The sequence below is a fragment of the Anomalospiza imberbis genome, chromosome 28, assembly GCF_031753505.1.
Source record: "Anomalospiza imberbis isolate Cuckoo-Finch-1a 21T00152 chromosome 28, ASM3175350v1, whole genome shotgun sequence".
Lineage (NCBI taxonomy): Eukaryota > Metazoa > Chordata > Aves > Passeriformes > Viduidae > Anomalospiza > Anomalospiza imberbis.
The window spans coordinates 2,775,377-2,802,952 of NC_089708.1; the positions used below are offsets into that span (position 1 = coordinate 2,775,377).

The following is a 27,576-nucleotide window of genomic DNA, read 5'->3' on the forward strand; positions in this document are numbered from 1 at the left end:
TGTTTCACTTTGCCCACACTGCTTAGGCAGAGCTCTGTATAACACAAAGGTGTTTTTGCAATTCTCCTCTCTCCACTTTCCTTTTTTCCCTTCTCCAGAGACATGAGACAATGTTACAGCTGGGTTGGTACATGGTGGATTTTTACATTTACCTATCATTTCACACCAGGGAAAAACACCTGTATTTCAATCACTAGAGAAAACCTGTAGTTCATTGTAAATTAACAGCAACCCACCATGAAGGCATTACTGAGCTGAAAATATCACCATATTTATTGACCCACATTGCTGCAAGGTGCACTTCAGAAATTATATTCCACCTGCTGCCAAGTCCCTAAGCAGAGGTGTTTTCCTTTAAAGAAGCCATAGAAAGACCCCCTGAATAAATGAAAGCACTGCTGCCCAGCTAGTCCAGAGCACACAGGACTCCCCTTGTTTGAAAGACAATAAAAAATTACCCCACAGGGTGCATTTTAGGGGAGTGGAGTGTGCAGTTAAACGCCTGAGCTGTTGTACTTTGGTGCTGTGGAGGTGTGTGAGGATGACAGACAAGCCAAGGATTTTTCTGTGCACAGACAGGCACAGCACAACTCTGTCACTTTATTTGCATTACATGTGTTGATGGAGATGTAGCACACAGGATTATCCCTCACTCCTCAAGCCCTGTTTCACTGGGTGAAGAGGCGGAACAGAAATAACTGTGCAGAAATAACTCTGCCAGAAGGAGGAGTCACTCTCTTGATGCTGCACCACCAGTCAGTGGCAGAAAAAAGAAAAATATTTAGCTTTGAGTTTTGCTTCTTTCACCAAGCTAAGCCTCCTCCAGGCAGCAGGGCAGAGCTGGGATAAATTCTTCTCTCTGCAGCCTAAAACTGATTTAGTGACTGCCTTTAACACTGAATGGAGCAGCTTTATCAGGCTGCACCACTGATTTATTTCCCTCATCTACCCTTCACTGAGCTCCTGAGTTCACCTGGAATGGAGACACACACAAATAGAAAGGGAAGAACCAACACACAAAAAGGAACTGCCAGACTGAGCCTGGAGGATGCTTCCATGCCAAGGGAATGCCTATTGCTGTTAGCAGGGCAGGCAGGAAAAAATGTTCTGGGCTCAGAACAAATTAGGAGAGGTCTAGACTAAGTTAGGAGAGGTCTTAGAGCAACACAGAAAAGGTTGGGACTCACTGAGCACAACAGGTGATGCACATTTTATACACAGCTGTTAGAAAGAAAAGCCCTGTCCTTTCTCATAAGTTTCCATTTCATTTTACATCAGCAGATCCCAAAGCTCCCCAGGAAGTATCTGAATCTTCACTTTGCATGAGAAGAAGCAGCTGGCTCAGGATTACAAATTCAGCTGGGGTAGAAACTGTCCCTGTCAAGGTCTCAATCCAGGGGCAAATCCAGTGCCTTCCATCCCGAGCTGCTTCCCAGAAAATTCAGACTTCAGGCTGGAAAGTTCCCAAATGCACATTCATACCAAACATCAACACAGCCAAAAATAAGCTCAAAATTTCATAGGAAAGGTCAAGATGGCACATCCAGGACTTCTGCTCCCCAAAGAGCCCATTTCACTGCAACTTTAAGCTCTGGCCCCAACCACAGCTTGTGAACACAGAATTAAAAGGGAAAACCATGGAGTAAAGGGAGAAGGAGAAACCATCACTTCAGAGTTCCAAAATTATTTAGATTAACTCTGTGATTAAAAAAAAAAAAGAAGGAAATTATTGCAGATCTTTATTCAAACCAGCTTTACTGCTCTGAATGCCAAAAAAAAAGTCCACGAGAAATACTATGGCAAATAAAGCTTATTAGAAAGGAGACAGAACAGGCCAAACACAGGCAAAAAAAAAAAACTGGCTCTAAAACCAATCCACTCCAGCATCAGCTCTCTTGTAGCATCTGCTGCAGGGAAAAGGAACCCTTTAACAGTTACTGCAGAAAAATCTGGGGGGAAACATTGTCTTCCTGGCTTTTCCTTATTTACTGTTCCCCTTCTGGAGCCCTTATATGTGTGCTTCTTTCTGAAGCAGCTCTGCCTGTTCTTATTTTCCCTGTCTGAGCCTTGCTGAACTCCAGATTTCAAACCCTTCCATGTCAGCGAGTTCCACGAGGAAGTTTTCTAAGCTCCCCCAAATACACACAATTTTTACAGTGCCACTTCACGGTTTAACAAACTGCTGTTCCCCCCATTTATGTTATTGACCTAAAAACTATCAAAAGAACCTAAACCTGGAACTGAAACTGAGTAATACACAAAGCTGTTCTACATAAAATTGCTCACAATCCCAAACCTGTCAGATTTAATGTTGCATTTTTGCCTTTTTACCCCTCCCTTTCTCCCCACATTTCTACAAAAATATTGCTCTTTTGTTAAAGAACATTACTGAAGCTGCCAGGTTGCTCAAAGCTTTATCTGTCTCAGTAATCCAGTTGGATCCCATCCCTGGTGAGGAGAGGATGTTCCAGGTGCACACATGGGATATTTGGTCACAATAAAAACAGAATTTCATTTTAAAAATAAACATAAATTTTGTCAAGGTCCCCAAATGGCAGACATAAACTGACAACCAGTGGGAAACAGTCTCTGATGATTCAAAGCGAAAAACAACAAATTTGGGATGCTTTTGCAGGAAAATGAGAATTCATTTCCTACCTGTCAATGATCACAGGGTCAGATGGAGTCTCATTTCTGTTGCCACAACTTTTCTTCTCACAGCACCGACTGGAGAGGGGAGAAAACCAAAATTAAAGAACCACTGGGACAGTTGAGAGCAAAGAACCAGTCCAAAGTCTGTCAGAAAACCTTCGGCGCTCAATATATGCCTGGAAGGGTAAAAATTCTACTTTCCAGAAGGGAAAATTAAGGGAATTGGGTGCCTAAATCCTGGCTGGTTCCAGCTGGAGTTTGGCACTTAGCTCCCTGTAATCCATTCTGAATTACCCAGCCAGAAATGAACAGCAATATGACCACACTTGAGACTGAGGTGATATTTATAAAGGTCTAATAAGTGATTAACAGATGTCATAATGTCATTACAGGCAGGACCAAATGGGTTATGTGGGGTTAAAAGTCCATCAAAAGGTGTTAGAACTGACTATAAGCAACCTAATGGTTTGGTATATTCCAATATTATTTTTTATATTTCTGTATTTTTTTTATTATTAAATATCTAAGTTTTATATGGTGACTTCAGCACTCTATGAAAAGCCAGAAACTGAACATGATTTAGATCTTGCAAAGGATCTGAAGAGATGTTTTTGAGGTTGGCTTTGCAATCCCTTTGCAATTGTTTCAGTGATAAACCCTTTAGATTAAATATTAATTTATACATATTCAATGATAATATTAATTATAATAAATAATAATAAAATATTTTAAATCAAGAGACAGTTCATTATTTCCATTGATACAATCACTGACATGGGTGATGCTCCTGCACACACAGCGGCTGAGTACCAGAGTTAAACAGACTTTAAAAACAGTCCTTGCTCTGGAATCCTCACTTTTAATAGTCTGAAGCAACAGAGAAGATTTAAGCTGTTTTCATGCTCAGGTTTTTTGTTCCAGTCAAAGCCAACATGGGATGGGGAGGATGGAGGCACACGAAAGTTTAAAAAGTCTCTATCAGAAGTCCCACATCCCTCAAAAGTCACCAGATCAGATGTCCTTCTAGAAGATATTTTCCATATTTTGCAGAGGTTTCCGTTCAAATTTACACAGCTGAGATGAAGAAATTTTGGTGGGTACAGGGGTGCTTAATACATTTGCAAAATTCTCGAGCACTCTGAGTATCAGAGCTTTCCAAGTGGGGAGCAATTCCAAGCAGAATAAAATAAAGAATTTTTTTTAAAAGAAATTAAATAAATAAATATTACAAGAATAAATAAAATACTTGAATTCATTAAAGGCAGAATAAAATATTAAAGTGGGGATTTTTTTATATGCCTAATATTTAATTATAAATGCCTAAAATGAGCATTTAGACAAAAAGCCCTCTTTCAACTATGAAAAATCCCAACATTCCCTCCAGTTTCCAGGAAGTTCCTGCTCTGGGGCTGGAATTGCCCAGCCAGATGAGCTGGAAGGAGAAGATCTATTTGAATAGCAGCTGTAACTGTTTCAACATTCCTACATTCCCCTTGCCTCAAACCTGCACTTATTCATCGATGCTACTCCTTTTAAAATAAAAGGATACACTAAATATTTAAAAATCCCTGGGGCAGCCCCTGTAGCTGCTGTAAATTGTCATGGCTCCATCGACTTCAGTGCAGCTCTGGTAATTCACACCAGCACAGAACATCGCCCTCCCTCCTTCTCCCAACTTTATTTTAAGTGCATCTTTTATGGATCTCACTGCCCAATCAGTGTTTAGAAAGGATGGAGTGTTTTTATACCAGGAACCAAAATGGGAGATGCTTTCTAAAGGAGAAAATTATAATAAATCCCCCCCAAAAAACAGAAAATCCTTTCAAAGGTACATCAATTTGGGATCTACTTTGACATGTCCAGTATAGCAGCACATGGAAAATAACATTTGGAATAAAATCCTTGCTGCTTTACAGGCCATTATAATAAAGCAAAAAAAAAAAAAAATCTGTAGTGATTCCAGGGATGGTGCCACTTCTTGGCAGAGCATTTTAGGATGAATTCTGTGAGACTGAGCACAATGTGGCTGGGTTCAGAAACAAGTGCATCTTGTTTTATTTCTATTTCCACTATTACTGCAGTTCTGAACTTTATATTTGCAATATTCAAATATTTTCCCTCTAAAACTGTGGCTTGCAGCTGAAGTTCTCCAAATATTTTACTGATATCTACATTCCTATCAGCTGGGGAAAGATCTTTGTAAATGATAGACTTTTTCCCCTTTGACCATGGTACTTTCTGAGCCCAAATATGTGGAAAAAAAAAATATTGATGAGGGAGAAGAGCCACTTCCAGTGAAGGAATTACTGTTTGCACATAAAGCAGAGTGGGACTGAGGATGTTTCAGCCCAACATTTTAGCAAAAATACCTCTTAAATTTTAAATCCCTATTTCCAAGAGGTTCACCCCATATCCAAGCAGGAGCAATTCCACTTGGTTGGTTTCACAAGTGCTGTCTGTAACAGAATTGACTGGTTCCAATTTCAGTCCAAGCCAAAACCCCCGAACTCTGGTGGTCCAGGATCAAGACTTCAATATTCTCTTCAAGCAAATTATTGGCATGACTTCACCAACATTTACATTTCTGCTACAGTGTTGGGCTGGGAACACACTTTTAGAGATGCTCATTTGCTTAAGACAAGAATATCAAGGCTTAAGATGATTTTCTACATCTTTTGTTGTTATACTTTCCCCTCTAGTTCAATCTACTTGGTGAAAATGATGGTTTGTGTTAAGAATGGTCCAGAAAAAACTTAAACCAAACCCAGAAAGTTCCCAGAGACAACCCCAGCCCTAGAAACTGAGCACCCCAGAAAACTCATGTCAAAGCCAAATTTCCCTTCCTTCCCCTCCTTGTACTTGACTAAAATCGTTTTAAAAATCATCCCTCAACTTCTCTCCCCTCACCCCAACACCAAAAAAAAAAAAAAAAAAAAAAAGAAAAAAAAATTAAAAAAAAAAATCTGTCTCTAATTTCAAACTCAAATAAGCTCACAGCATGGTGGCCTTTGTTTTGTTTTCTTCTGCCCAGCTCCTCCCTGCAATTGCATAACAAAAGTGTCTAAATTCACACCATCTGGCCGATAAAGACACGGGCCCCAGTGGCCGCCTGGCCCAGCTGATTAGAGCTCCCGTCTAGTCTGAGCCTTGTGGCGAAAGTCACAGCTGTGGGGCTCACTCCACTCAATACAACTCTGTTATTAGCCAGCTGTAGACCCTGAGACTACTTCTGTTCGAATTATAATACCTTTTAACCCTCTGAGCATTGAGGGCGTAGGGGGTTGCTGGCAGCAGCATAACAACGAGTTTCCTCTTAGTGAATAATTGGAAGAAAAGGAAGAAGATGGGAGGTGGTGGGGGGAAGTTATTCCAGGAGAGGAAGGTGTTTTGCCTTGATTTCCAGCCCCTTTAGGATTGTGTTATTCCCCACAAACACACCTAATAGGAGCTGTTCCTATCAGGCCATAAGAAGCAAATGGAAAAAAAAATTCGGATTGGAAATGAATAAAAAGCCTCGCACTGCAAGCCCTGAAAGCACTAATTATTGAGAGCTGAACTTTCAATGGCTATGACAGATTGGTGCAGCCGTATCAATATTTAGACAACTTTCCTGCTAAGCAGGCATCTGTCACCGTCTGAGGGAGAGACAGGCACTTTCGGAGGAGCTCGTCTCCACACAGCAAAAAATATCTTCATGTGTGATTCCGTACAGAAAAGTCCTCCCCAAAAAACCCTACCTTCAACTAGGGAGGATTGGAAGAGGAGCAGAAAGACAGACAGACCCTTCTTGTTTTCCTTTTCTGAAGCAGTAGGCATCAATTTCAACAGCAGAGTGGGTACAATGCATTAAAATTTTATGTACTGTTCCTAATGCAAACTAAACTAGAGGCTTTAAAAATTGATGCTGCCACTTAAGCAGCAGACAATGAGGAAGATTTGATTATTGTACTTAAAAGAAATAAAATAAAATGTCAAGTTTAACTAGAGTTGGAGCCATTCCCCTGGCATTATTCAAAGTGATGTGTGCAATGCCTCTTCAGAATACATAGCATCCTGCTCAGAGATACTTCAGGAAAACACGACATTTAAAAATCAAATGTCTTCATTAGTTTACAGAGTGCTTTTGATTCCCTTCACTAATCTGTGTTTTACATGGGAAGGACATCCCTGAGTTGTAATTCTTCCTTGGTTAATCTATCAAGCAGCAGAGCTGAGAATAATCAGAATAATAGCTTAGATTTGTGCAACGCTACCTTAAATCAAGCACAGAGGAGGTTTGCAGGCATCACTGGAGCTCAGAAATATCAAGGCTGAGCAGAGCATTTGATACTATAAAGGCAGGGAGAGGAAGCAGGGGGAAAGCCCAAATTAATTTTAAATCAAACATGTCCATTTGGATGAGAAGGTGCTGAAATACTTGAACTTCCAAACCAGAACTGTGCTCTGTGCAGGGAGAGTGGACAGAAGAAATGGGCTCACTCTCTTACGTTATCACAAACCTCAACCCCATCACACAAGAATCAGACTTCTCTTCTCTAATTTTCGCCTGGTTGTAGTGAAACTTTCAACAACACGGATCCATATATACATATATATAAAATTATATACATAAGTTCTAGATGTGCCAGAAAGTCACTTATACACCTTTGATCTTTGCCACTACATCACCAGGCCCTCGTAAAGCTCACCCAATGCATCCCTCAGATGTGATATACATTGTGTTTGGGCATAAATATGAAAATACTGGTCAAAAGCTAATTTACTTAATTAACGAGAGCTACACACAACAGAGAATCAATACATTTGTTTCGTACTGAATACCTGATTCATATTACATTAAAAAGTAATGGAATTGTTGACATAATTAAGTACTGAAACTAAGACTTCCCCTTGATAAAAATTCTACCTAAATAGGCTTCTCTCACTCCTACATTAACTTAAAAGTCTACTTTAAAAGAATAAAAAAAAAAAATCAAGTAGCAAGCTGTGCCATTAAAAGAAGCAACATTGAGTCCAACAGCTTAACCCTCTCCCACTGATACAATAAATCACAAACTGTGTATAATAAAGGTCACAAATGGGTTTTGCCTCTCGTTTTATGAACGTTCTATGCACATTTTAGCACATTTTAATTCAAGAACATTGACTGTTTGCATTCTTATATGTATTTTTAAAAATTTAATTACCCGAGAACATGAAAAGTAGTAAGTTACCACGGAAGCACAACATACATACATAAGGTACATGTAAGTTCAGACTTATACAAAAGTTATTAAAAACATCCTCAAGTCATTTCACCCTCTAATTTATAAATTTAAATGCTAAAAATAGTGTCCTTTTTTTTGTTTTAATTAAAAAGTAGAAGACCCCTAAATATTGTTTATTTAAAAGAGAAAGGAAGGGTTTGAGGGTTTTTTCTTACGGGGTAGAACTGCCCAAAAATAAAGAACATTAATGATGCCACTTTTAATTAAGAAAATTAAAATATTTCACCAAAGGAAATTACATTAAGAACATCCTGCAGTTTCCAGGCAAAAATATATAAATTAATTCATTCTCATAAGGTGAGCAGAAATTTTATGAGCAATAAGTATATAAAAGTCTTGATTTAAACAACACATGCAAAGGCCTACTTTAAACAAAAATAGTGCAGCTGTGGTTGGTGAATCTCCTGCAGGAAAAATGAATGGCAAAAAAATAGGAAACCTCCCCCCCAAATACCTGTTTTGAACCCAAGCAAGCATTACCCACATAAAGACAAAGTCTTCCTACACAAAGACCCTCTCTGAGCCAACAACAAAACAAACAAACAACAAAATCAAACTCTCCCTACTTAAAATTTCCTTGGAGAGGCTCTTCCAGCATTTTGGGAAGCAAAGCTCACAAATGATGTGTTAATAAAGTCATCTTACCTGCACATGACTTCGTGGGTGAGCAACACTCTGCACATCTCGGGGTTCTTGTTCTGGCCTTCGTAAGTTATAGGCTACAAAAATTAAGAGAAGGGGTAAGCCAGGAGCATCAGGGGTTATTTATTCCTTAGACTATTCGCATGTGAGGGGAAGGGATTTTACCACTGCTCACCATCACCTGCAAATAAACACCTTCCCCTTTATGTGCAGGGAAAACAGCTTTACATAAATATTGCTACAAAGTGGATAAAAACCGATAGTCTACAGAGGGAAAAAAAGAGACTTAGAAGAGCACAGTTTTCAATTACCCTCCAAAATAGGTCTGCAATACAGCTGAGCAAGAGACCAAAGGGAAGCAGAGGAGGAAAAACATGCAAGGAAATACTGAGCAAACAGGAAGGATGAGGCGGGAGAGGACAGCATGGCACAGATCAGCCCTGCTCACCTGCTTGGTCACAGAATCAATGAGCCTCACATAGAGATCCTGTTCTGTCCTGACACCTAGAGCGAGGGAGAACAGGGATAAATAACATTCTACAGGCATCTTGCCCTAAGAGCAGCAGAACAAACCCGTTTAGTGCCATATTAGACACCCTCGGCATCCCAGGTAGTTCTGTTTCCCAAGCCCGTGTAAACTCCAGGGCCCATCCCTGCACTGAAGGGGCCTCATGCAAGGGAATTTCAGCATATTTTGGAAATCACAGCACCTACAGCCAGACCCTGCCTCGCTGCACAGCCCCCAGGAGGTGCCAGGGAAGGGCACTCACCGTTGCTGTAGAGGAGCTGGAGTTTGTAGTGTGTGCCATTGTTCGTCTTCTCGTTTCCTTGCTCCTGAAAGGGAATTTGAAAGAAGGGGGGAAAAAAATCCTTCCAGAACTTACACTTGGCACATTTAAAATGCAAGAGGTGATAATCATGATGGAAGTGACAACAAAGTTGATTAAAATTCTAAGAGGCGAATCCACTGATTGGGATGTATTAACCTTCCGAGTGACCCAGGACAAACTACAAAGTACTCCTGACACCTTTTCCTGTAGGAGTTCAAGAACTTCTTTCCCTCTCTTCTTTGCCATTATGCTCTCAACTTTTTCAAGAGAATACATTGAGAAGAATTTGTGCATTTCAAATCATTTAATATAAAGCAGATTGACAGCAGGAAAACACAACAGCTTCTGATTTTACTGTGATTATTGCTTTGCAACAGTGTTACTTTGAGTCAAAACTGATATTTATTTCCTGAAGGTTGTGTTACAGGGATGTTTCTTACACTTTTTTTTTTAATGCAATTTCCTGTAAGATAATTATTTATGATTCACAGTTCAAAAAATCTTGTTCACGGCTAAGAAAATAATTGAAAAAATGCAAACTGGTCAAGACATGGAACTAAAATCCAAAAGCAAATGCATTTCAAGTCCTGCCATTGACTTTGGAGCCTTAGGAAATACATATAATCACACTCAACGATAATCTGACATATTTATCAGGTCAGATTCCACTTCTGTTTGGGTACTAAAATCTGGCTGATGTGGTAGGTAAAAAAAAGCCAAGTGCATTTATCCCCCATAAATGTTATTTATTTTAGTTTTAGTGGATGAATGAAATTCGTGATACAGAGCAGAGACTTCCAACCCTTTCTAACTACAGCAGCACACACAGGGTTACAGCTCTACCACAGCACCTGAACTCTGACCAAACCATGGTTGTATTTTTAAGGGACAACATGTATTAGAAGCTGGCAGCTCAGCGAGGGGAGAAGATCAAAATTGGAGAGGAAAAGAGGAAGAAGAAGAGTAAGGAGCCTTACTTTATCATTTTCTACAAAGTCCACAAAAGCTGTCCTCTCTATTTCCACGGGCTGCCCCTGTCTGTCGTAGAGAGCCAGAACAAAGTGAAAGAAATTGGATTTCCTCAAGTTGGAGGGTGGCTGCTTTTCAAAGTGGGCTCTGGACAAAGCTACTCCGCTGTGGAGGAAACACACGGGATGGGGTGAGGGAGGAGAGACAAAGACATTACCAGGTTGTGCAGCAGTAACGGCAAAACAACAACAGAAAAGGCAGAGCACGTTCGGAGCGTCCCTTGCCACCGCCGGGCTGCAGCCGGCGGGACGGGACGATGGTCACTGGAACCTGAATTTCGGCGTGGCCCCGCTCCCTGCCTACCCCGAGGACGATGCTAATTTACAGAGAGGGGTTAGTGCTAAAGGCAGCGCGTGTTTTCCTTCCTCCACTTATTTCCCTGCCTGTCACCGCTGCTTGCTGGAATGCAGCAGGGTGGGAAGTGGCTGGAACGTGGCAGAGGCTCTGGAAGTATCCTTTGCACATCCCGGTCCTGGTCCCTTTTCCTGCAGCAGAAAACAAGCGACCCTAAAAATCTTTCCTACGGGCAGGATGTCAATACGGGGGCACCTCCGTTTTGGTCAGAGACAACGACTTTCGAGCAGAGCAGCCACTTCCCTCGGCAGTGAAGTTTGACTTTAGTCACTGACTTACTTGAACTGATTCCTGCGAATTGAATCTCTGATTTAAACTGAAAGAATTTAGTCTCGGGTTAACCAACCCTTGAGAAAATCTTGTCCCTGACTGCAGAAAACGTTGTAATGTTTCCCACGCATTTCCCGGCTTTGAAAGATTCAAATGCTTCTGTTTACCCACGATATGCCTGACTGCAGCTTTATTTCTTTGTTAAATTAGTTGTAGTTCCCTCTCCCTAAAGCCAATTTCTACTTACCGAGAAGAAAATAGGTGCACATGAGCACCTTCAAATTACTTAATAAACAGATTAAGTCTATGTGCCAGACTAGATAGGAGCCGGACAGCTTTGAGTTTTAGTCCCCAAAATAGCTCCACAGCAGTGGCAAAAGTATTTGACTCTTTCAGAGAACTACAGATGTTTCCCTGTGTTTTCTTTGCCAATGAGGTACGGTGTGAACTCACCACATCCGCCACAACTGCGCCTAGCTTGGGGATTCCTCTCATTCTGCGTGTAAAAATTGGGATTTATTGGTTTGTTAGGAATATCTGGGAGAAAAACCTGGCGATGCCAGCAGGCAGCACAACTCGGCTGCACCTCCGCCGCTCCCGTGAATTGGAGTCTGGTCAGGAGCTGTTTCCTTTTACTTTCAGTTTCCTCAAGGATAAACCTCTTCCCCCTCGACCGTATTTATTAAACGCTCTATCGACATTCATAAAACTCTGATAACTCCTCCCATGGCGCTTGGAAAACCTTGCTGCCAGATCAGGCCGTGGGTGGGGGCATGGATGCACTATTTCTAAAACATCCGTTTCATCTGAAGTCCCCTCTGCTGTTTCATGCCTTTCACCTTGTCTCTAATACTGAATAAAATCCGGCTTATTCCCGGGGTTCCCAATTTAGCTTTCCCCGACGCTGCTACTTTCTTTTTTAACTTTTTTTAAAGTTATCCAGAAAGCAAGGAATAAAAATTACCCAAAAGAGTTTTCATCGTCTTTACCCCTAACGGGAAGAGACTGGGATAACTGTCCTGTGCCGACTTGGCTGGGAAGAGAAAATAAGAAGGGGGCGTAAAGGGTGATAACCCGCCCAAACAAGTAGAAAGCAAACAGCCAGGCCCCAATTTCGGGATGCTCAGAGCCATTTCAGCTCAGCAGAGACCTCTCGTACCCTCGGGCAGGTGCTCTAGGCGGGCAGGCACGGGATGGCCGCAGCTTGCGGGATGGCCACGGGGATCCGGTGTGCCTGTGCCCTCCCCTGCTCCCCCAGACCCTGCTCTGCCTGCCCTGAAACCACGGGTGAAGATTTCGGCAATGGCCACCGCGAATTAAGCAAAACAAGATGGGCCGGGGGAGCTCGGGTTTGACATCTGCATTTAAGTTAATTCTAACTTGGTCCCCTTCTGTTCGGCTGTCTGGCTCAGCAAGCAGGGAGGAGTACCCTGGATCGCTGGGAACAACAAATCCAGAGCCCCACACATCTTCCTGGGGCAGAAAATAAAAGGGTGATCCCGTCTCGCTGTCATCTGAGCCCCGCACTGGGTTTTAGGACTCCTGATGCTCTCCGGTTTTGGAGCGCTGCTGCCTAGCTCTAGCTCCAGCCTTCACTTTTCGCTGACTGGAGGAGACCGGGATGGGGGACAGAGAGGAAAAAAAATACATTGAATATCAGATGCAAACAACAGGGTATAATGAAAAGATTTGCTTAAAAAAAAAAAATAACAAGCAGGGGGAAAGTGGGAGAGAAATAGTCACAGTTACCTTTGTGCTGCTACGTTTGCATCCACAACCCCAACGTTTCTGACCCAGGACCTGACGGAATCCATCTCAGAACCTAGAGATTTATCTTTCAGAATTGGTCCTCTTCCTAAAGTATCTTGAATTCCAAACATTTAAAAAGTCTATGCCAACTAGCAACAGTTTCCTTTTGGGAGATAAAGGAGAAGGGGAAAAAAAAAGAAAAACAAAACGATGCAGCCTTTGAATCTGACACACAAATCCCACGAAAGTGAAGTTCAGCTTTAAAACCAACTTCTTCTGCTTTTTAACGCTACGTGTTTTTATCGCCTTCAAAAGGGGAAGAAAGTTTTTCCTCTTGCCAAGTAAAAGTTACGCTGCTTCAGTCTTGCCTGGTATCATCATCCTTCACACGCAGACGAGGGAGCCGCATCCAGAAACCGATCGCCGCTAACGAGGATCACCTGTTCCTCAAACAGACAGCGGGGAGAAGGAATGATTGCTGCCTAATCCAGGAAGAAGGAAGGGGGGGGGTGGGGGGGGAAAACCAAAGAACAACAACAAAAAAAACACCCAAAAGCAGACGTGGGGTAAATCGCAAAAAGAGAGGCAGAAATGGAGCTGAAGAGCGGCCGGTCCCACCCGCGCGGCAGCGCCGGCCCTTCCCGCGCGGCGACATGAATGGGTTACACGGCGCGCGCGGGGGGCGGGGCTCCGCGCCGCATAATGAGATCTCATTTGCATCTCGCGCCGCGATTGGTCGAGTGGCGAGGTCGCGCTCCGCCCCCCCCCCCGCGCGCCTCCGGCGGGGCCGGAGTGGAAGGAGCGCGCCCGGGCAGGGGGAGCGCGGGGCTGTCGCGATAGGGCTGTCGCGATAGGGATGTCGCGATAGGGATGTCGCCATCGAGTCACGGTCACAGCCCGGCAGGCCCACACCGAGCGGTGCTGCCCCAGACTGCACAAACTGCGCAAAAGCAGCGGGACCGGGGTGGAAACAGCGCGCCCGCCGCCCAGCCTGCCACAGCTGGAGCACAGGCAGGGGAATCGCGAGTTTATCGCGATGGGTTTGTCGCCATAGCCCGGCAGCTCCACACCAAACGGTATAAAGTGTACTAAAGCTGCGGCACTGGGCTGCAAGGAGCACGCCCGCCGCCCGCCTCGCGGCAGCCGAAGTCCGAGCAGGGGAACAGCGGGTTTATCGTGATGGCTTATCGCGATGGGTTATGGCCAGGGGCCGGCAGCCTCACACCGAGTGGTGCTGCCCCAGACGGCACTGAGTGCGCTGAAACCGCGGGGCCGGAGCGGGAGGAGCGAGCCCGTCCCGGGACAGCCGGAGCCGGGCACGGGACTCGTGGGCTCAGCGTGGTGTCCCGGCAGCCTCAGCCCGACCTGTCCCACCCCAGAGCACCAAACTGCGCTAAAAGAGCGATCTCTGTCCATCTGACCGCGCTGCTCTGCCAAAGCCGCCGGGCGGGTAGTGGCCGCTTCGTTCTCAGGCGCGGGATTTAAAATAAAAAATTGCTCAGAGGGAGAAAAATGGGTCTGGGGGAGGGTGTAGGCAGAGGCTGCCTGCAGGGCAAGAGCCAGCCCAAGACTGCCAGGCACCAAGCAGACCCCAAAGTTACACCCTGAGAGCTGTCAGGTCTCACCTTAAAACTTTTTATAACATCCCATGTAGGCAACATTTCCCATTAAAGGAAACCGGAGCTCTTCCCAGCCCGGCCCGCGGTGACCCGGGACCATACCTACGTCTGCATTTATTTTAGTTTATTTTTTAAAACTGCTCTGCCTTGGCGATATTTTCCTCCTGGCCGTTTTGTATTCTGATCTGTGTATAGATCTGCCTCTGAAATCTATATAACACCAACGCGAAAACAGATTTCAAGACAATGAATGCAAATCTGTGCTCAGAGACCATCTGCCAGATGAGGGAATCAGATGTTCGGTAGTTAAAGGCACAGTGCAAGGATTCAAGGATTTCCTTGACTCATTATGTGCAGCTCCTCTATTTAACCTGCTTGAGTTTTGATTTTTTTTTTTTAAACGGGATAGAACTATAATTTCCATTTCCGAATAAATCGGAACTCCTTCCATCCACGTTAAGCCGCGATTCAAAATGCCACCTATTAAATGCTAGATTATTTTCACGTAGTTTTATACAGTTATCTCCAAAAAGAATCTCAAATTAAAATCTATCCATGAAACTTTCATTAAAATGTATCCTTAATTCAGGCACGATTGAGGGCAAAGCCGGGACTCAGATTTATTCTGTCTACATAAGTGACAGACATGGTATTGGATGAACTAATACATCTCATCCAATCTTTGTTCAAGGAAATTTGCCATGCTAACCCACCTCCCCAAATTGATAAATATGCAGGAAATGATTTTGCCAGGTTAGCAAAAGGCGAGGCTGGCGTTATTTTAACATTAGATAGAAGCAACAGCATTTTGACGGAGCTGGAGGGTGGAGGATAATCTTTCAAGATATGATCTTAGCAACATGCAATTTCTCTGTATTAAAAAGCCCAAACAGGGCAAGATCTTTTAAAAAATACTAAAAAAAAAAGTGAAAAACCAGACCATGTAAGATAAATATATGGGCGATGGTAAGGCATATTATAGCGGGGCTTTTTTACCACTTCGCAATAGGCGTGTGTACATTTCCTCGAATAAAAGCCCCCTGTTTGTACTAAGGTAATTTCTGGCAATACCTCTCCGAACCGTTTGTTCCTAAAGCCTGGGCAGGGGCGGAAGGGGAGGGGGCGGAATTCCCTCTCGCTGCAACCTCGGCCGATGCGTTCAGAAGGAGAGAACGCTCCCTTGACAGCCCATCTCCCCTGGAGATAAAACCGAGCCTATCCCCGCAAGGTCGGGTCCAAGCCAGCCACTCTCCCAGCCCCAAGCCGGTGGCTCCAGCTCTGCCTGGCCCGCGCCAGCGCCGCGAACAAAGGGGACTCGTGTGCCGTGGCCCCGGGGGACCCCCGCTTTTAGGGATTCGTGGCGGGTCAGAGGGCACCACGGCAGGTCAAGGGAGAAGCGCTCCCTTCGCCCCAAACAGCTGCCACCAGAATTTGGCACTCGAGGCACAGATGCAGGGAGCATCGTCCCCTCCTGGCCCCGCGGGAGCTGTGGCTGTGGGGTGCCCCCTCCCCACGATCGAGGGGGGCTTGGGGAATGGAGGGGGGCTGCAACGCTCCAGGCAGGGGGAGTCCTTTCGGGGACACAATTTAGTCTCCCGACCAAGTTTCTTGCCGTTAAGATAGGCTGCAAGAACGCAGGAGTCCTTGAATACTTCTGAAATGATAGACTCCTGACCTAGACTCCCCATTTCAAGCCCAAACTGTATTTAAACCAAGCGAAAAGCCCATCGCTCAGACTCTTCGGATGCAAATTCACTCAGGGAAACAAAAAAAAAAAAAAAAAAAAAAAAAACAACAACAAAAAAACCCCCAAAACCCCAGTGTTGATACCCGTGCGACCGCCGATAAGTCTGGATTTGCACTTTAGAGGTTTTCGCAGTTCGGCTCGGGGAGTCGTATCCACCGGCAGGTAAACGGCACCGCGGAACTCCGGGAGGGAAAACAACCCCAAAACAACCTTCCAGACCCCGGTAAAGCGAGGGGAGCGTCCGGCAGAGCATCTGCCGTGCCGTAAATACAGATACAGATACAAACGGGAGCCGAAGGTTTGGGAGGGGGTTCCGGAGCCAAGAGGTGCCGGGAGCGGCTCCGACTCCGCGGTTCTCCAGGCGGTGGGAAGGGAAGGGCGTCGGGCCGGGCACTTCCCGCATCCCCCGGGCTCGGGGGTCCCTCCCGAACGCCCCCGAATCCCCAACAGCTTTCCACCCAGCGGGTTTCATTCCGCGAATCGCTTCCAGCGATTTTCTTCCTCGGACTAAAAGAGAAAGCATGGGGCGGGAGGGATGGGGGGAGAGGGTGGAAAGCAACTGGTTCGGTGAGTGCTGATCATTTCCTTCTGGAGGAAGAGTAATTCCCCTCCAGATTGCCGCACTCGTTTCCACATGCAGGGGTCAAAATGACAGGTGAGGCAGATTTGACGTGGTAAAAAGAGATGCTCGTCTTTGTTAGCAGGTTTTTAACAGCGTCGCTTCATACACCGGAGTCAACTTTCACTCCTCGGCACATCTCAGCAATTCCCACAGGAACAAAGATGGATAGAAGATAATATTTAACCCATTTAAAAGCATAACCTTAAACTACTATTGTTTCCTCTAAAGTTTAAGGGGAGAATGTCAGCCCAAAAAAAAAAAAAAAAAAAAAAAAAAATTAACTAAGCCTAAAGATGACGCTTAGAAGGAAACATTTAATTCTTGTTCCTATTCATTTGTAAGAATTCACCAACGTTCAGGTGCCTCAAGGGAACGAATTGGATGTTAAAATGATGAATGTCAGAATGGAGAAGGACGACTAATATATTTCCTTCTTTATCCACTAATCTCACTGTAAGGTTCATTTTTCCAGTACACCTGTACCAGAAAAATAAATGAAATAAATGTGCCTTTTAGACATGTTTTCGTAAGCTGGTAACAGCTTCAGGTTCTGAGTCATGCATTCAAGCACACATCAATTGCACTTTTGGCAATAGAGTAACGGTATTCAACAAACAAAGAAGTCCCCGAAAATAACTTTCAAGTGCCGAACATCAGCATAAACAAAATATTTACTTGCACGGGATAGCTTGCAGCTTGCCATAGAAATGTGGCTACAAAAAACAGGAGCAGGCTGAGTCCTAAGCTGTGGAATGAGGAGTGTGAGGAGGGCAGTCAGAGCACTGCGTGCAGAACCAGACTAGAAAACTGCTCCAACTGATGCAAGACTACTCTGGATTTACAAGACTCTCCATTTAACTAAAATAAAAACATACAAAATGAAAAAAATGCTTCTTAACAGGGGAGGTTTAAAGTAGTTCAGGTGGGTGCAACTAAATCCTGAAAGCAGCTTGAGTTCTTAACTGTGAAAACTGCTAAACAGAGTCTAAAGTGTTGCAGTGCTTTCTGTCATATTTATTATAAATCTGGTTTTATACAATCAACGCATTTCTCAGGAGACAAGTCTCCATCTGATTGCTAGAAAAAGTTGAACCCCCAAGTATGAAACAATAGATCCTCATCACAGCCTCCCCACGCCATCAGTAAATAAGCAGAAACGTGGGTTTATAGCTGTAAAATTGTGAACCCTACCTGGTATCTGCCTCTTTCTCTCCCCCTTCCCTCTGGCACCATAAAGGCACTATTTACTGGAGGCAGCTCTCCATACTCATCAGCCCTCACAAACTGCCAGTTGTAGAGATTTCACCAATCATGTTTATAAGCAGCGAACAAAGGAATGCTTTCAAACTTACAAATGCATAAGTAAACATTTAATAACGTCTTCCCCACCTCATCCGTCCCAAAAGAGAGACAACATTGTATCCATCAGATCCACTTCTGGGTATCCTGTTCATTGCAATAAGTAGGTGTTTTTCTTTTCACTAGAACAGAAAACCACATCTGCTACATTTTATATCCAATTTTTTTTTTTTTTTAAAGATACTTTTACTGCTTTTTGCCTAGCATAGTTTTGGAACACGTTAGCAAATAATATTTTACCATGGGGAGTGTGTGTTCCATTTTATTTTATAATGCAGATTTGAGGAGTTGTAGCCCTGAAGTTTGTTTTTGTAACCACATGGAGGTTTGAAGCAACAACCACACTCAGGAAAAATACTTGAAGCGGGTGTATATTTGTGCTGGGATCCTCTCCCTCATTTTGCACTTTATGGAAAGCAATCAAAATAAACTTTTCAATATGTCTTTGTATATAAACTATCTGAAATATTCACCAGGAAGGAGTTTAGGTTATCACAGCCTTTTTAGTTCCAGGTGTGTGCCTAGGATCCAACACCAGCTGTCAAACAGAGTCTCCACAAGCAACTGGATAAATGCAGACACACTGAAGATCAGAATTCAATTTATTCATTAACATATGAACTAAATAAAAGTGGTCCCCAGAATTGCAAACATTATTATAGTGGCACTTAACCTACTATAGTCACTCAAGTGGTCTTACAAGAATTACTCGACAATACAGACATGCTTAACATCGTGCTCGAACATCTGCACAGTGAGGGCCTAATTTTTATTTCTTGACTCAACTGAATGCAGCTCTGCCTTAAACAGGTGTCTCACTTTAATTACATGAATAGTCACTCTCAAGTGGTACCACAGGGACACTTGGCCAGCTCAAAAGTCAGCAAACCTTAAGCAACTTGCTAGACAAAAGCCTTTCTTTTAAAAAGTATTTAAAAATATAAGAATTGCAGATTTCTGTAGTTCTTCCATTAAGTACAACCTAATATTTAAACTAGAATACTCTTGAGTGACAGGGATATAAAACTACTTTGATGCAAACTAGAATTGTAGCAGGAATATGCAAACTGTGTTTAATTCCAAATTTACCAGTTTTGCCCTTGATTAATAGAGAAGGTGGGGCACATTAGGATTAGGAAAATCACTTGGATGGTCAATAATCATAACACTTGCCTCTTGTAAATTGTCCTGTGCCTTCTTTTAAAGCATCTGGTAATAGAAGCTAAAATAAAATACACCAAAAAATCTAATCTAATCTGACTATTCCTACATCCTTTCCATAAGATAGAAGAAAGAGGCTTTAAAAAGCCCAATATTCTGCAGTTAGAGCTTTAAAACCTTGTCGAGACAGCTCAGCTCTTCATTGAAGCACATTGAACAAAAAACTTTGGGTTATTTGGTGCAACAGAACTATTAACACACCTCACTCCAGAAAGCCAACAGGATTTCTACCTCAGTACATTGCACTTCAAAAGCTGCCAAATTACACAGCCAGATTCTGATCCTGAGAAGATTTGCACCTGTATCAGAAGCAGAGAAGCTGATTTTGTGACACCTGCTCCTCTCGTCAGATCTTTACAGGTTTGCTTCCCATAACCAGTAAAAATGCCAAAAACAAAAGCTCAAAATTTAAGTCATCAGAATCTAGGATAGTCTAAACATTATATTCCAGAAGGTAAGAAATCCTCCCAGAGTTTTAGGCCTTCTGCACTATTTAATTACAGTTTACCATTTGAACCATTTCTTTCATCACTGATTTTAGCAGGCTAAACAGCAATGCTTTGAAAGTTTCTCACACCTAAATGGTTTTGATACTTAAAAGAATTTGATCAGCCTTGTTGTAAACCATCACCTTTTCATCAGTTAGGTGAGTAAAAAAAATATATTTTACTAAATAATATGATTCTATTTCTGAATGTCAAGAGAAAGATCTGCTTGCTAGACAGAAATGGCTGCAGAAATATCTTCAAATGAAAGCTGGAGCTTGTTCTTACCAGGACTGATCTTGCTGCAGACTGTGAATGGAAGAAAGGAAATTATATGCCATATGCTTCAACATATTCCAGCCTTCAGATGCTCTGAACACGTGCTCTTGAAAACAACAGAGGGTGTTTTCTTTCCCTAAGGCCAAAGAATGCACGTGGACCACAAAGCTGTGTCTGCTCAGGGTGCTCTGAAGCCCTCTGAACTTGCTCATCTGTTTTGTTATCACTGATGTCCTGTGGACTTGGAATCAGCCAAGGTTATTTTTTTGTCTTCAGCATCATCTTGAGGCACGTGAGTATCAGAAAAGTGTTCAGTGACCATTGGTATGAATGGACTGAGCAATTTACTTGGTGAAATGCATGTCACACATCTTTAAGACATGTCACAAAACTTTAAGATTTTCTATCTGCCCTCTGCCTCCACTGATACCTTACTTTGTAGGCCAAAGCACCAAATTAGCATGCTTTCAACTGACTTTGTGATTTTATACTATCCTAGTACCCAAGGTCTAACCCAGATGAGATAAAGCTCCTTCACTGCACTGTTCACAATCCAAACTTTAGAGGAAACAATGAGGGGAATGAAGATGGAGCAGAGGCACAGACAGGGAAGCCAGGAGGAGAAAACACAACCTCAGAATACTTAGGATGACACAATATCATTAGTAAGCAACTAAAGGACTTGATGTTCACTGACTTTCCCCTTCACTGCAGTCCTGTTTGGTCAGAGCAGTGTTCAAGTATCCACAGGACAGAAGGAAAGAGGACATCACCCTACAGGAGGGACAGCCCTGGATATGGGCATTGCCTCAAACCTAGAAAGCACTTGATGTTCCAAGGGCTTGAGCCCCAAGATCTGATATTTGAGCTACAAAATTTGAGATGCTCATGTGTTGCACTCCAAGATAAAACCTCCCGACATCGGACTTTGCCCTGAGCTGTGCACAGGCATCCCCAGACCCCAGATTTGCTCCACTGACCTCGAGGTGACCAGGCAGTGGGACTCACACAGGGAAGGCCAGGCTGGAGAAGAGCACAGCACATGCAGCCTTCGGAGGGGAAAGCCATCCCACAGGATGCCTTATGGCATCCGATTTTTCCTGGTGCAGAATATGAATAATGTTAATGGTGACAGAGCCTACAGGCAATAAAAGGCCTTGGCAGGTATCAAACAGCTCCAAACTTTGCTTTGGCTCCCTGCCAGCTGCCACAGCCAGCCACCACTTCCTACTCCAGCCTAGGACCAGTGGCCATTAAGGAATTACATGGTCTTACTGGTTTCCAGTGAGAAAACAGAGAAAAAATGTGTTATACTTTCATTTTTTAAAAAATCCCCCAAAAACCAGAAAGGAAGAAATTTGTGTTTCACACATACCTGCCCCAATTTTTAATATATATTTCTAATTAATAAGGAAATTGTTATTATTCACATATTCAGCTGCCAAGGCTCCAAACAAGAACATAGATTGGGAAGCCAGTGAAAAAATCCCTACTTTTTTTATCATCCTTTGTCCAAACAGCACATGAAGACTCAAACCAAGAATCCAGAGCTCCCCAGTGCTAAACTGTTCATTGGAATTTGAAAAGAGCTCCAAAGAGAACTCAAGAGTGAGAAGAAATAAGACTACAGGATGAAATAAGTAAGAAAACAGAAATTTTCTGGGCGTTATTAGTCATGCTTAAGCAGATTTGGCCAGGTGGTAGCAACCTGCATTTTAAAGCAAAAAAACCCACATTCTACCATTTCCACCACTATTCTTTTTTTTCTTTTTATTTTTCATCAGCTAGGATAAGCAGCATTACCAGTCAGACAAAATACTTTGTATGAACTAATAAATCATATTAAGAAACACTTCTAATCTCCAAACCATAAAAGAAAGAAGTTTTCTTCAGTGACTAGTCCAGTTTGGGAGATTGCTTTTGGGAGAATTGACACAGTTAAATTCTTCCTATCTTCCCTTAGGTTTTAATTTCTTGAGTATTTTCCCCTGGTTTTGTTGACCATGGTAGTTTCAATAAAATTATATAATCCAGTAAGAGTCAAATGGGTTGTTTCCTCATTATTCAGACCCAAGTTGACAAACCCTATTTCAGTGAACACCAAGCCTTGTTGCTCAGCTTCTGCTGTAGGTAAATGCTGCTGTATCATTCCTGTTCCTTACAAAGTGGGAACACGGGGAAGTCAAAGTTGCCGCAGGTCAGTGGCAGGGATGGGATTAGATTTCAGGAGCTCCTGAATCCTGGGACAATGCCATCCATGGACACGTGCAAATATGTCCCCAGGGCTCAATTATTGGCACACTTGCCACATACCCTGCAAAATGACAACATTGAAGAAGTACCAAAACACAAACATCTGTTTTTGGGAATATCCTTGTGGGCTGGGAACAAAACAACCTCTGCCTTTCCACCAAGGATTGGTTAAATGAACCAAGGACATTCACTTGGATCGAGAGCATCATCTAAAAACTTGAATTTACTGCACTTACACGCTCTTACATATTCATGGTATGCATGTATAACATATGTACATTTCTAATATAAAATTGTAAAGTTTAGCTTGCCACTACGGGTAAAACTTCAGCTATTGATAAAATGTTCTCTCAATGGTTAGAAGGTTTCCACTTCCACACGGTTTGTAAAATAGGAAATATGATTTACAAGTCTTAATAGTTTGCAGAACTCCTGTTTTACACCTGGCCTAATTATTTGGTAAGATAGGAACTAAATATTTGTTAATCTGATGTGTTTTAACACCTGGACTGACTTCCTGTCCCCAGATCTTGGATACATTTGTTGTTCATGAGTACAACCGGTGAGAATCAGGGAGCTGATGGGCTGGTGAAGTTTCACCCTCAGCTTCAGCAACAGCAAAGCTGTCCTTGGATCCCTGACTCCACAACACACCCCAGCCTTGTCCTTTGTCACAGGAAAACCCCCAGCACCAGACCAAATTTCTCTTGTGCTGTGTGCAGTGTGGCCCAGAAACTCTAAATATCCAGGAGTTCAGAATCTATGTGCAACTCAAGAAATACAGGTCAGAGGAAGTAAAAAGGATATGTATGTAGGTTGAGAGTAAAAGAGCAGTTAGTATAAAAGCAGAAGTCCATTCAGTTGACAGAAGCCAAACATAAAATATATAAAATCACAGTTCTATGATTTAATCCATATAACACAGTATAAAGATTTTCAGAACAAAGCAGATGAATTCTGATCTGCATTTCCCTCATATCCTACTACAAAACTCACCTTCAGATCTAGAGAATTCCTAGAAAAGGAAAGGGAGAAGATCACCAATCTTGTTTGAAACTTTGCAAAGTCTGAAGAGTTTCTTTGGACAAAAAGGCAACTTTCTCCTCAGGCACTGACAGATGCTGCAGGAGGAAGGGGTGAGGTGAAAGGTGATGGCAAACAGGCTGATAAGGCAGCAGCTCTGATAGCACTGGGGAAAGGCCCTTAAAGAGGCCATGGAAAAATCTTGGAAAAGGATGGATTAGGGAATAGCAGAAGGAGGCAGTGTAGCTGAGCCAACAGCCTAAATTGATCCCCCTTAGTAGTGCCATAAATATGGGGAGCACTGCCAACACGGCCACAGGGGCAGCACATCCCTGTCCTACAGCCCAAGCCTGGAAATTCAGGTAGAAAGACAAAATTCAGATCCTTAAAATATTATTAAGGTGGGAGTGTCAAGGCTTATTCATGTTTCAAGAGCACAGGTCCAGGAATTGAGCTCAGCACCCCCTTAACACGAGCTGCTCCTAGCACTGAACCCCCAACACTCAACTCATTTGTGCAAATTTATGAGCAACAACCAAATGAAAGATGTTTTGGTGCTGTTCCTCTTGATTCTGCAAGGATTACACTTTAAATACTCAAGAAAGGAGAGGGTGTTAGTGAGGGAGGCACCACCTGCACGTGACATGAAGAACAGAATGAGGAGAGGTACATTCCCAATTTACAGATCAGAAACTGGGGTCCATGAAATTTAAGCCACTTGCCTGAAATAATAGAGGAAGAAAAGAACTCAGCCCTACTCTCCCACTTTCCAGAGCTGTCTTTCAGAGCACAATTGCTCTCAGTCTCTTTGTAGCACAGCTAAATGTTATTCAAATTGCTTAGTATTGGGGAAAGCAGGAAAAGAAAATGTTCTAAAAGAGGAAATAAAAGTCCCTACCATCAGGAAAAGTATTTTACATTCCTGATTAATTATGAAACAGAGTTAAATATTTTAAATGGTATTTCCTTTCCCATAATAATGCTGGCTCAAAAGACAAACCTGCAGTTCGAACACACAGAAATGTTAAAATCATGATAGTTCATGCACCATTTACCTGGGCAATGCCACCACCTTGTGGTCTACACAGCAACACTCTGCTCCAATTCCAATTTCTTCAACAGGGACTGGATCTAAAGCTGTTAGTTGTTCCCTTCTGAGGAAGCTTTGCTCAAACTCTACTGCTGAACAGCCCTAGCAGGGTGCCACTGGGGCAATTTAATGAAATGTGATTATTTAGCCATTTTTAGTACAAAATAATGCCTGTTCTCAACACAAAGTTACATTTACTCAGTGAGCACAACACCTCCTATTCATGTAACCCTGAAAAAAGTCATTTTTGGTACTGTTATTCCAGCATAAATTCCTTTTCTCTCTTCTGAACCATATTCTATTCCAACAGGCTTTCCCATTCAAACTTTTCCTTTTCCTTACAGCATCTTGAGGTCAAACCGATTCCCATAAATTCTTGCCACTCACCACTTTGAGCAGTGCAGGTACACATTTTGCTTCCCAAGTGACACTTCACAGAAATGTTTGCTTGCTCTTTATGTTCAGAGCAGAAACTCAGAATTCTGCCACTGTTTTACTGCTTGGAATTACGGATTATCAGTACTGTCTGCTCTCCAAGAGGACGGAACACTTCCTACCATGTGTCCCAGGCCCACACAGGAGAATGACTCCATAACTATGGAATTACTTTAACAGTGGCAGCAGAGTCATAGAAGCAGCACCACAAAAGTCAATCCTCACCAAACTGGATATATTTTAACCTCAAGCCTGATTTCTCCCTGTCACAGTACCCTGGTGCCACCACCCTGCAACTCAGACATCACCTGGAAAGATAAGGGAACACTTGGATAGCTGCTGGCCTTAGAAAAACCCCCAGAACCCAAACAAACCACACAAAAATTACTGTCTTGGGAGTTACTCTGAGCATCTCTGATGATTTGAAGCATGTCTTTTGGCTGTTTTGGACATGCTGCCTGTTTCAAGCTCGAGATCATTTCCACCAGGCAGTTTCTCTGGGATAGCAACTCGCCCTGCAGGTCACTGGAGCAGGAGCCAAATTTTACAGCCCTACTCAGTGAAATTTGTTAAGACATGATGGCCTCAATCTAAACCAGGTTCCACAGAGGCTGGTATATTAGAAGCCTTCCTCCACACCAGGCTTTTGTCCCACCAAGCACAAAGGGCAGCACAGCTTGAAGGGATGCTCTATACGGAAGGAAAGGGAAGAACTGTCCCCACCACTCCAGAGCAGTTCTGCATAAAGGCAGATTTCCCTCTGGATTAGATCCAGCTTTCAGTGCCTACACAGATCAAATGAAGGATTAACAATCCCAGGTTTTGCTAATGAGTTGCAGCTTTGCAGTGTGACTAAAGATCCTCAGGTGACAGGCAAATAAAAGTGGATATCAAACTTCTCATGTTTGGCCACATGACCATTTATTGCAAAATCCATTTCTACTCTAAGTAGAAAAAGCCTTTCTGAAGCTGCCATAAAGATCTAAAAATACTTTGCATATCTTCTGTTGATACAATCGAGACATCCTGTATGATGTAACCCCAGACTGCTTTCCAGTGCACAAAAGCATTGACAACAATTTTTCCTGCCCTGATCAATGCAGAACTCATTCAGGGTAACATCAGAGCCAAGAATCAGCCTGCAGCATCCTCCTCAGAGGATTATATCCTCTGTTTGTACTGCAGCTCTTGGACAAAAGCACCACCTTGTCAGTTTTATATGTCTTTTACTAGCTAATTTTGCAATTCCATTATTCCAATTTACACTTGCCAAATAGTCATGGATCTCAGAGAGTCTTACATCATAGTCATGCTCATTCCAAAAACATTGAAAGCTACTACCTTTCTCTTCCTTTACTTTGCTGCTTCTTTCACATCTCAGTGGAGCAGCTTCGGAGTTGTGTAAGTGAAACAACAGAGGCCACACTCCATGGGGAAGGGTGGCTGGAATGGTTTATTACAGAATCAGCCATTTACAACTGCTCTCATTTTCTCCAAAGCAGATCAAGACCAGGATCTTTGATCTAAGCCATGATCTTGGACTGGAAACATCTGCTTTGGGAGTGATTACGAACAGTTACAGAGTTATTTCTGTCATTTTCCTTGCTCAGACAAGCTCTAGGGTCCAACCTCTGTAGGCAATTGAGCACCTTATTCCCTTGGTTCTCTTTGAAAGTTTTAGCCCATAAAGTCTTCCCCCTAAATCCCACTGGCATTTGCTGCTTTCACATGCATAGTTAAACCTCTTAATCTAAATTACAAACTCTATAGGCTCTTTACAGCACTCTTAGTACACTTAACAGGATCCTCATCACCAACAGGCATTTGCAGTTATTAGTATAAAAACATATATGAAGGAAAAAAGTAACCTTAAGGTCTAGGGCTTGAATTCGATTTACAGGCATTGTAAATAGCTGGCAGAACAAGGAGTCAGCAGGAAATGCTTTATCAAATGCAACACAGATAACAGCATGTCTGAATTTTGCTAAATACTTTTGTTTTTAGTATTTTTATGTGTATTCAAAACTCTCAGGGGGAAGTAAGATCATATCTTGGGGGGTTAGAGGTGATCATAAACACAGGGAAGTCTCTAATCTTATCTGCAGCAGCTGAGTGCCAGATTATGACACAAAAGCCATGCTAATGATCACTGAACTTTGTCTTATAAGCAGCACCTGAGTATTTGAAAACTTGTCCCTTCCTGCTGAAAGGTGCAACTGCAATACTCTCATTTACCCCTGGACTTTGTAGTGTTCCTCCCCACATTTCATCCCATAGTAAAAGCCTCTTCTGTTTATTGTAATTAAGGAGAGAATGTAGAACTAAACTAGAGAACAAAACCATTTGTGAATATTTATAAACTCCTCTTTCTGCTGGCCTTGGTGCTTCACCTCAAGGTACCCCACCAACATTCTGGAGAAGTTTTACTACTCAGTGTTTCATTTCATTAGACCACTTACAGCAAACCCCACTAAACTGGAAACAACCCAAGAACACCACAAGAAGGCCGAAGAGCCATTTTACAGAAAAGAAGGGGCAGCCGAGCCCTTCCCAAAACATTCCCGAAGCACAAAAGAAAACAGCACCATCTGGGCAGGATCACGGGAAGCTACAAAGCAGCCACAACCAAAGGGAAGAAACCACTTCAAGC

General features: G+C 42.9%; 1 protein-coding gene across 3 annotated transcripts in view; it reads right to left on the reverse strand.

Annotated features, from left to right (window-relative positions):
• EBF2 (EBF transcription factor 2) overlaps positions 1-27,576 on the reverse strand; it is a 140,174-nt gene that overhangs the window by 112,072 nt on the left and 526 nt on the right. For 2 of the 3 annotated variants that reach the window (XM_068174598.1, XM_068174596.1), the window contains exons 1-6: positions 12,794-13,290; positions 10,369-10,525; positions 9,332-9,395; positions 9,010-9,065; positions 8,565-8,638; positions 2,659-2,727 (exon numbers count right to left, since the gene is read on the reverse strand). In XM_068174598.1, coding sequence (XP_068030699.1) covers positions 2,659-2,727; positions 8,565-8,638; positions 9,010-9,065; positions 9,332-9,395; positions 10,369-10,525; positions 12,794-12,924 — 551 coding nt within the window. In that variant the 5' untranslated portion in view covers positions 12,925-13,290. Of the gene's footprint in view, positions 1-2,658; positions 2,728-8,564; positions 8,639-9,009; positions 9,066-9,331; positions 9,396-10,368; positions 10,526-12,793; positions 13,291-27,576 lie in introns of those variants that run through there. The other variant, XM_068174597.1, reaches the window with a different exon arrangement.